Source organism: Solea senegalensis, linkage group LG14, assembly GCF_019176455.1.
Source record: "Solea senegalensis isolate Sse05_10M linkage group LG14, IFAPA_SoseM_1, whole genome shotgun sequence".
NCBI lineage: Eukaryota > Metazoa > Chordata > Actinopteri > Pleuronectiformes > Soleidae > Solea > Solea senegalensis.
The window spans coordinates 22,654,037-22,668,389 of record NC_058034.1 but is presented as its reverse complement, the minus strand read 5'-3'; the positions used below and the strand labels follow the sequence as shown (position 1 = coordinate 22,668,389).

Here is a 14,353-nt window from a genome sequence, read left to right as displayed (position 1 = left end):
TTTCCACTGATAACTGTTATTATCTAGCACCGCAGCACCTGTAAACTGTGTCACGTCAACTCCTCCTCGCGCGCTCGCTCGCGCTCTGTTTGACACATGACCTACAACTCGCTACTCATTGGTTAAGAAAATAAACAAATAGAAATGTGAATTTCTTTCTCACAACAACTTCCATACATAAATACGTATATGTATATGTATATATATATATATATATATATATATATATATATATATATATATATATATATATATATATATATATATATATATATATATATGTACAAGAAATTGAACATGAAATTCCAAAATTTTATTTATCTATAAATATATATATATATATATATGTGTACATATCATAGGGACCGTCCACACGAAAACAAGGCTAGGTTAATCTGCATTAGTTTGTTTTGGGTTTTTTTATCATATCTGTAATATTTTTTGAAAACGTGTTAGATAGTGAGAAAACCTCAAAATGGCACCCTTGCATTTTCCTGTAGACAACCAATACACTACTTTGTATTGGTCATAATTCCACCTCTCTCTTGCACTTACTTTCTCTGTTGCTTATCTTTGTTGTTTTCGTCTTCCTCTTCTTGTGTCTTGGACATTTTGGTTTGGTCTGCTCTCTTTAAGATGACTTGTATTTTCTTTCCTCAGTCATCCTGGCTTTCTTCATTCTGTCTGTGCATGGCGCATGCAAACTTTTCACATTTCATTGCAATCTGCACCTTTATTGACCTATTTCTGGTGATTGGGTCAAAGTTTGCTCCCTTTGGATTGAAACCTGACCAGTCACAGCACAGAGTTTGCTTTAAAACCAAATTCAGACCGTTTTTTTTTTTTGTCCTTTGGCAAAGCGAGACAGGCTTCATTGGGGTGACTCACATCCTGGCTCGAGGAACTCTTCATCAATTCCCCGATATGAGTCTGTAACAGTGAACATGTCCACAGAACATGTCCACATGTGCTTTTATTATATTCCAACCGGACTCTTGATAGATGGTACAAGCAGAAAACCCAGACTCGTTGCTCAGAATTTATGAGTATGGATTCAGAAGTTGTATCTCTGTGAAAGTACTTCAGTGGCAGATGAAAGCAAGAACACTGTGTGTGTGTGTGTGTGTGTGTGTGCAGTGATTGTGATGGTGGGGCCATTACTGCAATTACAGTAGAAAAACAAAGAAACAGAATAAAGTCAGAGCTTCTCTCTCTAAAGTCCATCTCTCTGGTGACTCCCTCTCTAATCAGGCATTAGCTTAAACACCATCTCTGAATAAGAGCAATACAAACATCTCCTCTCAGCATGGAGCATATCAGCCACCTGCCACTTACACTAAATGGATAATTGAGAAAAAAAAAATAAGCTGTGGGGTCCGTCTGCTGCAGGCCACACTGAAAAAAAGGATTTGGCCATCTCTTAGATTAATGTAAGCATCTTGGTTGTGTTTAACACAACTGCCTCATGTCTTAAAGTTAAATGTAACTGTATAGTGTAGAAACAACATGATATGCAGAGAGACTACATGAATGTTTTCAGATCATGTTGGGATGAAGCAAATCAATAATTTTGCGATGGTAATTATCGTGATATCGCACGTGATCTCGTCATGCGCGCTTTGCATTGTTGGTAGATGAAGCCAACCGTCACATCCAAGGGCTCCCCCTGCGCGTCACGAGCATCTTTGTGTACCATACGCCATCTCTTCGGTTGGTAAGTCTTGAATTTTTATTGAATATTGTCAGAATGTCAACTTTATCTAGTTTGATGTCTTGAGTCACCGCGTAACGTAAAGGTTTAATAAGTGCCGGGAGCTTATGTGCGCTGTTTTATCACCGTGTTTCATTAGTTTTTTTTTTTTTGAGCGGGAGCTGTTAACTGCTTAGCTACTCCACTTTACGCCTTACTCTCTTTACGTAAATCACGGAAACTCTTATCGCGTCTGGGGTTGCCAACGTCCTCAACACCAAATGAGGGACTCTGGTCCCGGTGTCGGGAGCCTTCACTTTCCGTCGTCGGGGTGCGGGAGGAGGGGGTGCGTTACCTTCGTCATGTTAGCGCATCCTCATATTTCGCGGGGGCGGGTGAGCGAGCTACGCCACGTAAGAGCACCCTTGTGTCCCGTAGCTACGGTGGGGGGGATTGGAGCGGTCCCAGACGGGTCAATTCCGGGATATTTGGCAACCCTCGTCGGTGTTGGAACATGGTTAGACTGCAGTAAGTTTTCTGTTTCAATCAGAGAAGCTAATAAACACATTAATGATTAGATACTTGTATATGTATGCCTGTTTATACAGTGTACCTAAATACACTTTTGTATTCCTTTTTTGATTTTTGATGCAGATTGACAGACAAATGAAAAAAGAGTCCTTATCTGGAGTCAGCTGATTTATCCTGGGCTCAAGTTTTTGTGGTGAGAACGGGACTTTGTATCTTATAGTTATCGTAATTATAATGCCTTTTACCTGTTCATATTGTAAGTGGACTATTTTGTGTTTCATAATGTTTTTTCTCCAGGCATGGATGGGAACAGATTGGACATAATTAGAAAAATGTTCAATACATTACACTCCAGCACTACTAAATAAACTAACCTTAAGTATAGATATCATTTATCTAACCATTTGCAATCAGTAAGTGTTAACCACTTACCTGCCCCACATCTAGTTAGCCATGTCACACCATGTGAATTACTGTTCATGAGTTGTTGAGAGAATCCTCAATTGACTTAAAAGTTCACCCTCTTACTGTTGTGTATACCGTCTCCAAGTTCTCTATTTTCAATTTCAATAATGCATTGATCCTTTGTTTCCACTTTTACAGTGAATGGTGCGAGAAGTGTTCCAGTGACGCAGAGTGAATGTGGCAATGCAAGGCCTGCCCTTCAGTATTTCCAAGTAGGTCACATATTCTGAAGCATTATCGAGTGAGACATAGACATTTTGGAAATAACAATCGTATTACATGTGTGCATGCATGCTGCCCATGCACTTTTAGAACATGGAATGCACTGTTAATTCATTTGAATAGATGTCATGTCACTAAAACACGTCATCATCGGTTAGAGAGTTGTACATTTAGTTGCCATTTGTGTCCTTGTAAGGATCTTGCGTCTGAGAGGGATTACTGGACTCATGTTAATGCACACTTGAAGAAAAATGAGGTCATAACTTGTATGTTCTTGGATTGTGAATTTCAAACAAATGTATCAGGATCTTTTAAATCCCACAAGAGCAGGAAACACAGGTCTTTTTCACTAAATGATTTAAAACCAGGAATTGTAGTATCAGCTACCCTTGCTACCCCAGAATCTGCTTCAAATACTTCTGATGATGACATTGGTGAGGATGTTCAACCAGGTAGCAGTGATGGTGCTCTAAATGACCTCCCAGATGTAATCAAGCACAGTTTGGCAGGAGCTTTGTTAAAATTAGAACATTTTTCCCATGTACCAAGCAGAGCAATCAATGATTTTTTGGTAGAACTTCACCACATAACTGACTGTCTCTCAAAATCTCATGCTCACAGTGTTCTAGTTGACATTTTTCAGAAGCACAACCTCCAGGTTGACAGAGCCGTCATAGAGGAAATAAGCTCCTCTCTATGCTCAACAAATCCTCTAAATAAGGCTATAGAGAAGGATGGACCTTTGAGTTGTGCATATCAACGTAAGCAATATTACAAGGCGAAATTTAATGTTGTAGAACCAGTTGAATATGTTTTGGATGTGAAAAATAACAAGACATTCCAGTATGTCCCCATCCTAGAATCCCTGCAAGTGCTGCTGAGTAGGAAGGATTTTGTAGATAAGATAGTTAGTAATCACGAAACACAAAGGGCAAAAGACACTGGAAAAGAAATTGTGTACAGGTCCTACAAGGATGGTCTGTATTGTAAGAAAAATAGTTTGTTGTCAGGGGAAGACCTAAGTTTATCCATAACTGTGTATGCTGATGACTTTGAGGTCTGTAACCCTTTGGGCACCTCCCGCAAAACCCACAAACTCTGTGCTGTGTATTGGGTAGTGAGTAACCTCCCCCCAGGCTCTCATTCCAGTTTGTCCTCGATTTTCCTGGCCATTTTGTGTAAAACGGACAATGTAAAGTCATTTGGTTATGACAAGGTTTTAGAGCCCCTAGTAAGGGACCTTAAGTCTTTGGAAGTTGATGGCATTTTTGTACCACAACTGAACAAATCACTGAAGGGTACAGTGCAGAGTGTTATTGCTGACAATTTAGGAGCACATGGAATAGCAGGCTTTGTGGAGAACTTTACGGGCCCCTTTTTTTGTCGTTTTTGTACAGCACCAGCTTTGGACATTCAATCACATGAGGTGAGGTCAGGAACTTTCAACCTCAGAACAAAAGAAACCCATGAAACCCATGTCAGAGCAGCCCTAGATAGCGGCAGTAGCTTTTTTGGAGTTAAAAGAGCCTGTCCTTTTACTGGAGGACTGTCTCATTTTCATGTTGTCAGTGGCTACCCCCCTGACATTGCTCATGACCTTTTTGAAGGCATTGTGCCTGTTGAAATAGCACTTTGCCTCACATTGCTAATATCAAAAAGGTATTTAAGCTTGGATGATATTAACAGGTCCATTCTGCAATTCCCATACAAGTGGACAGACAAAACCAATAAGCCTCATACTTTGCCACAACATTTGTCAAGCAGGAAAACCATAGGGGGCAATGCCCATGAAAATTGGAGCTTGATAAGATTGCTCCCATTTCTAATTGGCCCCAAGATTCCTGAACATGAGCCCGTATGGCAGGTTTTGTTGGATCTAAAACAGATTGTTGAGCTAGTGGTTTCCCCAGTTCACAGTGATGAGTCTATTGCCTACCTTGACAGCAAAATTTCAGATCATCGACAAAGGTTTCAAGAGCTGTTTCCAAACAAAAAATTGCTGCCCAAACACCACTACATAGAACATTACCCACAACTAATACAGTTTTTTGGTCCTCTCGTGGGACTTTGGACCATCAGGTTTGAGGCAAAGCACAGTTTCTTTAAAAAAATTATTAAACACACCAGTTGCTTTAAAAATGTGCCTCTGTCTCTGGCTGTGAAACATCAGTTAATGATTGGTTATCACTTGTCATCTCCAAATATTGACAAACCAGTGCTGGATGTGTCAGATGTATCCACTGTCCCATTAGATGTTTTGAAGGAAGAGCTTGCTCAAGCTTTTAAACAGAAAGCTGCTGATGTTTCTGAAATAAACCTTGCAAAAAATGTTTGGAGCAAGGGAATAAACTACAGGCCAGGTATGATACTGCCATATGGTTCTGAGGGTGGCTTGCCTGAATTTGGGGAGATCCATCAAATGTGCATTTTGCAGCAGAGACTATTTTTTGTGTTGAAACTGCTTTGTGGATGGTATTGTGAGCATTATGGGGCCTTTCAGCTGACTCCATCTCCAGCACGAGAATCTGCTCTTGTGGAAATATCTGAACTGGTTGATGAGTATCCACTGGCTTTCTATGTTGTTGGGGGTGTGCGGATGGTGACCTTAAAGAGATCAATCTGTGTGTTCAGGTAAGAGGAGGTAAAAATGAGTGTACCTACAGGTGCTTACAGTCTAAAAAACATTTAAAAGGAAGCCCAGGGTTTTTATGGAAACACAATTCCAGAAAAAGCTGATCATGAAATTATTATATATATATTGTTTGACATATCACTTCCACTCAACTCAGGTTAGTGTTAATTAGTGTTTAAACAGTAAAAAATAAGAATTGGTGAATAATGATACCCCTTGTTATAAAACTGATTCTAATAGAATTTCTTCTTTCCTAACAGAGAGTGAAGTGAGACCATGACAACTCAAGCTATTCTCAGAGTTATCCTTGGACCAGACAATAGTCAGAGGGTCACATTTTCTGCTGGTCTGCCGTCAACTGTGGCTGAACTGGAGACTAACATAAAAACTCAGTGTCAAATAATGGAACCCTTCCGACTGCAGTTCATGGACGCAGTTTTTGGCAACGAGTTTATGAACCTAATTTCAATTGAAGAAATACAAGACAAAGCAACACTCAAAGTTGTGTACACATCCTGCCAACCTCAAGACCAAGGTGAACACAGTTTCTCCTTTCCATCAACCAGTGCTCCTGATGACACCTCATTCTCTTCTGGTGACAGCACCCTGATTATTTCATCTCCAGAATCTACATCGTCACGGGCTTCATGGCCAGATTTGTTCTGTGTTCCCCGTTTCACATATGATGCGGAAATTAAGCTTGAGAAGGCCAACAAGGCTTTCAGGGAAAATGGGATGCTGCTGATCCCTGATCCTAAGTTAAAGTCAGACATATTAGAGGGGTTGATCCAGGAGGTAGTCAAGCACTCAGTCTATCTTACAGACAGTAAGTTTGACCAAGTTGCCGAGGCACTCATCCTGAAGCATCCATGTCTACAATCAAAAGGCTCACCCACTGGCTACGAAGGATGGAAGATGAGCCTCAAATACAAGTTGTCAAACTACCGCACACATCTACGGAAAGTAGGATGTCCTGAAGTATGTGTGAATTCATTGAAAAATAAACCAGCTGCGAAACGTTGCCCTGCTTTTAATGTTAAGAGACCAAAAAGGGGTGAAGTAGAATACTGTCCCTCTTTTCCACTCGGAGAAAGTGCCCAGTCCCTAGAGAAGATGAGGATCGAACTCCTTTCAGATGTCAAGAAGCGCAACAACAAAGAGACCATTAGGGCTAAAATGGCCAGAACATTTGCATTAAGAAGACAGGAAGTCATTTGTGATGCTCCCATGATTAGCGAGGTACAAGAGAGATGGCCAGCTCTTTTTGATGCAGGGGAGGTAATTAAAAATAATTATGAGTTGTGTCATAGCTCATAGCTGTAAAGGTAACGGTCTGTACCATTCTTTAAAAATAATTTCATGTTTCAGATAAACGCGGAGTTCAAGCGCCTCACAACCATACCTCTACAGTCAAGGTTTCTGTCGCAGCTTGACCTTCTCTCTCAAAGTCTGCTGAGAATGTTTGAAAATCGATCGGGGGAGCAGGGAAAAAAGCTGAAGGACATAGCTGCCACGATGACAGTAAGAACTTTGAAATTGTTTACCTGTAAAGTGTATATGCATTGCATTACGTCAATAAAAGATTAATATGCAATCCATTATGCTGGTACCACATGCTGACTGGTTAAAAAAGGCAGATCAGTCTTTCATCACTAAGTAGTTAAGTTCCAGTAGGACAAATTTAAGTTTAAGTAGTGTTTCCACTATTATAGTACTGGTACCAGGTGCTATAATAGTGGAAACGTGACTTAAACCGTGTCGAGGTGAGGCAAGTAGAGCCGGTGGAAATACGCCAATAGAGACAAACAACCATTCACTCACACATTCACACCTATGGTCAATTTACAGTGACCAATTTACCTAGTCCACATATTGCATGTTTTTGGACTGTGGGAGGAAGCCGGAGAAACAAATATCTTTTTTGTTTGTTATAATTCTTAAGGATGACATTGATGCTGGAAGGGAGCACCTCATTAAAGGAATCTGCATCTACCTAAATGAGAATCCCGACGTATTGGTGCAGGAGTACATGGTGAGTGCTGTGTGAGTAGATTGTGCCTTTGGTATATATCAAAACACATTCAATTAGTATAACAACTCAAGGTTAATGATGAATGTTGCCTGTGCTGATGATTCAGGAGCTCGATGTGGTTTTCCCCTGCCTCACCTGCTGCGTTTGTAATCCACTGACAGGTGTAGGCTGGAATGGTGATGTTAGTTAGTTGGTCGTAGAGGATGTCTGGGATAATGGTATTGAATGCTGAACTGATGACAAAAATTGGCCTATCAGAAGCAGATTTGTGCTCTCCAGATGATGATGATGATCAAGATGAAAGAGGCTGCCTGGGGTCACCTGGTGACTCCAGAAGCAGCCTGCTTCTTCCAGTCAGTCATCGGAGTGGCATCAACTGGCTTCTGGTGAGCCAATGTCTTTCAAACAAAACTAAATGTATAGTTTCAAGACTCCTCTTCATTTGATCTGGACTTTTTTTTTTCTCTCTCTGAAATTGACCATGAATGGCAGCATGTATTTATTTGGCTGCAGTAATCTACTATGCTGCTCACATGGGTTTAAAGAAATAATAGCATTGAATTGCCACGCTAAAAGAAAAAAAAGCTTTAAGAAATGCTTTATCTTTTACCAGGACGTGACTGAGACTGCTGCACTGAGTGCCATCGAGAAAACAACAGTGGGAATCTACGTCACCAGAGAGACACCAGGCATTGACATTTCTGATGTTGGCATCATCATCGAGGGTGTGGTAGTTCTACAAGATTTGGATAACGTGGCCCTTGCAACCGCCATGCTGTTTGGACTTTTTTACTCCTTGAACATGAAGTATCCATCACAGCTCCGCTACACTTTCGAGGTGATTCAAAAGGTGGTAATGGAGTTGGATATGACTCAACTCTCAAGAAAAGCCCAAAGCTTCAAGACAAAACTACTCCAGTAAGGAGAGCTCACTGTTGTGCAAATGTAAGGCAGTGCAGGCTGAATTCATGGCCGGTTTGAAGGCAGTGTTAAAACAGTTTTATACATTTCTATTGTTCTAACTGTTTATTTTACATGTTTAATAATTTAAAGGCAGTTGCCTCAAAATGCATACATATATACACACACACACACATATGTGTATTGCTGTACGTACACTTGGTGGTATATGCCATAGTTGGAGAGATTTTATTCAGAAAACCTAAAAGATGGTTTAGTTTAATTCTGTAAAGATTTTTTGAATACTGTTATTACTGTTGAACCAAGATGCCACAATAAGGTCAGTGTTGGAATTTTTGACCCTCGCTGCACTGCTGATTATCTGCTATTATGGCTCTTGAATAAAGCTTTTGATACGAAACTATCCATTTTTATTATTATTTGGGGTAACAATGAGTCATGTAAATGATTAAGAGAGCTAATAGAAAGGATAGACATTAAAATAAGTGATTTCTGGAAATGCAATGGTAACATTTTTTGATCAATCAAATTGTTTACAATTTTTATTTAATTCAATCTTGACAATTGAGGCCTTGAACAGAATGTTTGTATTGTTGTCTTCCAAGATGGTTGTCTAACCTTTTTCAAAAGAAAAGGTACAATTTCTATGTTGTGATTGAGTGGGTAAACCACTGAAAACTGATATTACTTATTCACTGTTGGTTTGTATCACAGTAGAACAGTAATGTCAGTTCAGTTGTTTACTTCCTGTCACTGCAGTGAAATTAGACATTTTGCTTTAAAAGGTTACAGGCAACCATATTGAAAGAGAACAATACAGATATCTGTTTTTGGCCTCCATTGTAAAATTATGTAATACTAACATATAACATGAAAAAATAACATGTAGACTATAAGTGACCAAATAGTGTTGCAGTAAAAGTATTGAATAGTGTTGGAATAAAGTGATCAAATTGTGAAGTATTAAAATGTTCCAAGAGCTCATTTTACTTTATGAAAACATGTTTTAATCATGTTGTATCAACACAAAATACACGGGTTTATTAAATATGAATAAATTGTGTTAATTTAACTCAACTGTTTAAGTTGCTGCCAAAGCAAAACATATGTGTGCAACCAATGTCCACTATCAAATTAAGTAAAACCAATGTGTTCTTTTTTTCAGTGCAATTAGATCTGCAGTGCTAGTGTGTGTGTTTGTGCAAGTGTGTGTGTGTGTGTACGAGTGAGTGAAAGATGTTGGGTGAGTCCATGTACAGCCACCAGCAGGGGAAAATTGGAGGCAGATTTTTCCACGGCAGATGTCGACTCCAAATTGCTCATTTTGGACGGGGAATTTGCTCTGGCACAAGATGTGACAATGATATTCATTTCAGAGTTTGCCCCCATTTATACCAGGCTGAACACACACGTGAGTACACACACACACCCCTAAAACTATATATATATATATATATATATATATATATATATATATATAAAAACTCTTCAAAGGAGAAAAAGAAACATTCGTTATAGTCTCAAGTTTAGGCAGTGATCCAAAAGTAACCTAGTACATAAACTTTATCCCTCACTTACAGTCTCTTTATTTCTCACACACATACACACACATCTACAGTACATACCCAGACCTGTGGCGTGCATGTGTGCACATTCAGCCAATATGACCCAAGCCCAGTGTCACGTTTCCCCCAAATAATCATCTCCAACTGCTTCGTATGGAGCCTACAACACAGAACTCCACTGCTGTGCATGACAGAGCAGGTCTTTTTTCTCTCCTCAGAGCTGAGGACTGAGGCTGTGGTGTGAAGAGAGACAGATAATATAATAAAATATCAAACTCACACATAGCAAGTCTGTGTGTGTGTGTGTGGGGGACTACTTTCAGGACCAGTAGTCCTCACAGAGACCAAGTTTAGGACACCATTTGTTTTGTGGTTAGGTTAAGGTTAGTGATAAGGCTACAGCATAGTGCTATATAAATATAATATATAACATAATAACTATAATATATATATATATATATATATATATATATATATTTATCCTCTGGTTATATAAAGATTTAAGTTTAAAAGACATAAAACTTACCCATAGTAATATTTGTATTTATAAACATGTACTGTATGTTGCTTACTGTACATGTATGTGTTAGTATGTCCTCATATATACATACACATATGTATCTCAGATATTTACACCATGACTATTGCAGTTATTGCAGTTATTGACACCTTTGTAACTCTGGTGCGGCCTGCACGGACAGCTGGTGTCCACCAGAGGGTGTAACGGTCTCTGTAAATGTGGTGCATGGACGTGGTTCACAGTCAGAGTCATCACCTGGAGGAGCTGTAATCTGTTTGTTTCAACACTGACGAATGGAACTGGACCCGCTGCAGCTCTGGCCCTCAGCTGACCCTGTCTTTAGAGTGAGCCGGAGGTTTGGAGAGTGTTTCACACACACGCCACGAGCTGACAGCTACACCAGATAAAGAGCACTCACCGGGCTCTGCCTCTAATCTGACATCGGCCTGATAATGGCAAGTTTTAAAGCATGTTACTGTAGTTTTATAGGAAGAAAGAGTTTGAAGCACAAATACACTTTGAGGCCTGTTGGATGAACACTGTCATATTCCCTGTGGTTAGACATTTCTGTGCTATTGACTCGTCCTCCATGTTTTCCCAGATCATAACAAGTGCTCTCTGGTGCAGGAGGCTGAACTTCCTGTAAGTGATCGAAAGATTCCGCCCCCAAAACACTTAAAATAGTTCATGTGCCATCGGGGAGTATGAACCCTGCGGATGATTATATAGTGATGATGTCTCTGAGCTCACGTCATGTCATTCACCATAATTGTTGTTTTGGTCGTTGCCCTTCTGGACCTCAGCAGCGCTTAGAGAATTAAAAGCCTAATCCATGCAGGACCAGAGCGGTCGCGAAACAAGCATTTAAGTTGCGCCATAGGCTTTTATCACGCAGTAATTAAGTTACCTCCATGACAACACAAAAAACTATCTTTGTCACTGTGTTACACGCAGCATGGGAAAATCTACGACATGTGGCATTTAGGTTTGTTCTTGTTGACATCCTATACTTTTTTTTGCTCTCCACAGAAGAGCTGTCATTTTGAAATAAAAAGCACAATGAGCTAAAAAGGAGAAAGAAATAACAGAGCGTCTGGAAAAACTTTTCATTAAGAGTACCAAAACGCTCCCGATCACATGGGAACATGTCAGCGAAGAAGAAGTCATGCACTTTCATCCTTTCCTCTTAATGTTGGAATGTTTTTTTTATCCTGTTTCTTGACAAATAGTGTTGATCCTGTGATTCTGGTTTATATATATGAATATAAATAACATTTTAACACTGTTTTGCTTATGACTACCACATGACACTTAAAGTAAGTTTGTGGAATCTGCAGGGAACTCATGGTTCCAGTTTAAACCATGACTTTATACAGTTGTGCTTCCAGCTTTGTGAGGTCATTTAAAAAATAATGACCTGAATGAAAAAATAGAAATATAAGTACAAAGGCCTGTGACGGTGTGCCTCCCATTAAAGCAGGATTATAGCGCTTATTCACCTCAGTTTACTTGATGCATGTTTCACGTTTAAAGGTAGATAACACAGTATTGCTGTTTCATATAAAGTCAGACTGATAATGGGGAAAAGTACAAATCTTTCAAAATAAACTGTAGATGTCATGTGCTCAACCACAGTACACACACACACACACACACACACACAAAACAAATAGTGGATTTATTCTAACAATTATTTGCATTACTATAATTAATCTGTCTAATTGTTTTATTCCCTAACCTCGAAGCGATGATGTTTTTCACTTTCTTTGTTATTTCTTTGCACATTTATGAAGCTTCAATATCAGAGAGCTTTTTCTAACTGTTTAAAAAACCACTCAAATCTCTTCCGTACGATTTCGTACGTAGCTAATAATCAGTGAATCGTTTATTCACATCCGTTCTTTAAGACTCTTAAAAAGCATCCTTGTCATAGATGGCAACTAATTCCACAGCAATCCAACTTGTATTTCTGCCATTTCATTCAACAAAGTTCATCGTGATGAGACTACAGGAGAGTTGAGAGGTCAGCAAAGGTAGGAATCATGCATGTTCACTGCAATCCATCCCATATTTGTGTAGAGATGAAGACCCTTGAAGACAGTGGCCAATCCCAGCTCAGCTGACCTACTGTAAGGGATTCAAACAGATGACCTTCTTGCTTTGAGGCAACAATGCTAGCCACTGTGTGCCCGTGTGACCCAGGTGAAACACATTGTTGCATACGTGACCAAAAACACCCTGAAAACCTGAATAATATCAGAACATACAAGTGAAAACGATGCTTTTTAGGGAGAATTAACTTCTGGTTTCTTGGATCAGATCTTATATGGAGTTAAATAAACTGTCAAACAGCCAGCACTGAAATCTGAAAGAGAGGAATTTTGACGAGCAGACAAGCGCTCCGTTTGAAGCACTCTGAGGCTTTGCCACATGAAGCTCGTGCTATTTCTGTTATTTCTTGGCCCCGCGCACTGACGCTGCACAAACATCCAACGTGAGAGTCATTCTTAGAGATTCTGGGTTTCTTTCTCGGCCCGTCTGTCATCGCGGCTGCTACGGAAATATGAGCCATCATGTTGTGATATCATGAGGTTGACACGGCAGATTTAATGACTTCTCAGGGCCATTAAACCATTGTGCAATAACATGTAAACTCCCCAAACTAATCATAAAAGGCAAACATCATTTATTTTCCCATGATTGTCTCAGTTTCTGAAGAATGGAGAAGGAGAGGAAATAAATAAAAAAACACGCACATGTTGGCGACGGCGAACTTGGAGTTCATTATGTTTCATTTACAATCCGACGCAGAGCGTGCTGGAGCCTTGCATCTGTGTTTATGAGAAGTGTGTAATAATAGTGACTTAATCACACAAACAGTGCAACCTCTCAGTCAACTTGACTTTGCGTGGAAACTCCACATCTCGGGACATTCTTTTGGTTGTTCACCCAAACCACACACTGTTAACAGCTGTGCAGTATTTCACTCAGACTGCTCGGAGATTTTCTCCTTCTTCTCCGTCTTTTTTCTTTTTCTTTTTCTTTCTCCCACTGCGCTCTTTTCCAAAACCACTCATTAATAAAGTATTTGTGATCATGTGGCACTGACAGCAGGACAATGATGACTGCAGACGGGGGGGGAGGCAGGGAGGAGCGAGCAATCAAAAGGAGGGGAGTGTCGAAAGCAAATGTTGAGAAAGAAAGAAAGAAAAAAGGGGATAAAAGAGGGGGAAAATGTGGATGTTTTAAGGGGAGAAGGGTTAAGAAATGCTCTTTCCCGCTCTCGCTATATACTCTGCTCTCAGACTCCCCGCCCCTCCCTCGCTCTCACTGTCTCCTCTGTAATGAGCTCCAGATGTGCAGCTGCATGAGGATGGGGGTGAGTGGGTGAGGGCGAGGAGGAGGGGGTGTGGGGCGGGGGGTGTGGTGAGTGGTGGCGGGGGAGTTGCCTTGTGTGTCCTGTGCTCTGGTGTGGGAGGCGCCGCTGTCAGCACTGATGGAGTGGCTGGCCAGGGCCTGGGGGTGAACAGTGGAGGAGGAGGAGGAGGGAGGGAGGAGGAGGAGGAGGAGGGGGGGGGGTTCTCCACATCTGGAATCACTTCAGGTCAGCCCAGGCCCCGGCCTTGAAAGGTGAGAGCGGGCGCCTGGCAGGGGGTTCAGGGCTCTGACACTGGACATACCACAGTCAGGTATCAGTAGCAGGAAATACACCGACTGAAAAACACAAATATCACTTTTTTAAAATGTGAGCGAGTGAGAAAAGTGTGTGATTTAA

The 14,353-nt window shown here is 40.5% G+C and overlaps 1 protein-coding gene across 3 annotated transcripts; it reads left to right on the top strand.

The window, feature by feature from the left end:
* Window positions 1-1,518: 1,518 nt before the first annotated feature.
* LOC122780515 lies at window positions 1,519-9,462 on the top strand. 3 transcript variants are annotated; one of them, XM_044043510.1, is made up of 7 exons: window positions 1,519-1,714; window positions 2,345-2,414; window positions 2,825-2,898; window positions 5,801-6,818; window positions 6,909-7,061; window positions 7,483-7,572; window positions 8,186-9,462. In XM_044043510.1, the coding sequence occupies exons 4-7, from the start codon at window positions 5,817-5,819 to the stop codon at window positions 8,492-8,494; spliced, it is 1,554 nt and encodes a 517-aa protein (XP_043899445.1). In that variant the 5' UTR covers window positions 1,519-1,714; window positions 2,345-2,414; window positions 2,825-2,898; window positions 5,801-5,816; the 3' UTR covers window positions 8,495-9,462. The 3 variants fall into 3 exon arrangements, with proteins under 3 accessions (XP_043899445.1, XP_043899446.1, XP_043899447.1); XM_044043511.1 differs by lacking the exon at window positions 1,519-1,714 and adding an exon at window positions 2,135-2,218; XM_044043512.1 differs by lacking the exons at window positions 1,519-1,714; window positions 2,345-2,414; window positions 2,825-2,898 and adding an exon at window positions 4,592-5,539.
* The last annotated feature ends 4,891 nt before the right edge of the window (window positions 9,463-14,353 follow it).

Coding starts and splice junctions, on each gene's coding strand:
- LOC122780515 (XM_044043510.1), top strand. CDS start 5,817: ATGACAACTCAAGCTATTCTCAGAGTTATCCTTGGACCAGACAATAGT. Junction 6,819..6,908: donor CTCTTTTTGATGCAGGGGAG/GTAATTAAAAAT, acceptor TTCATGTTTCAG/ATAAACGCGGAGTTCAAGCG. Junction 7,062..7,482: donor ACATAGCTGCCACGATGACA/GTAAGAACTTTG, acceptor ATAATTCTTAAG/GATGACATTGATGCTGGAAG.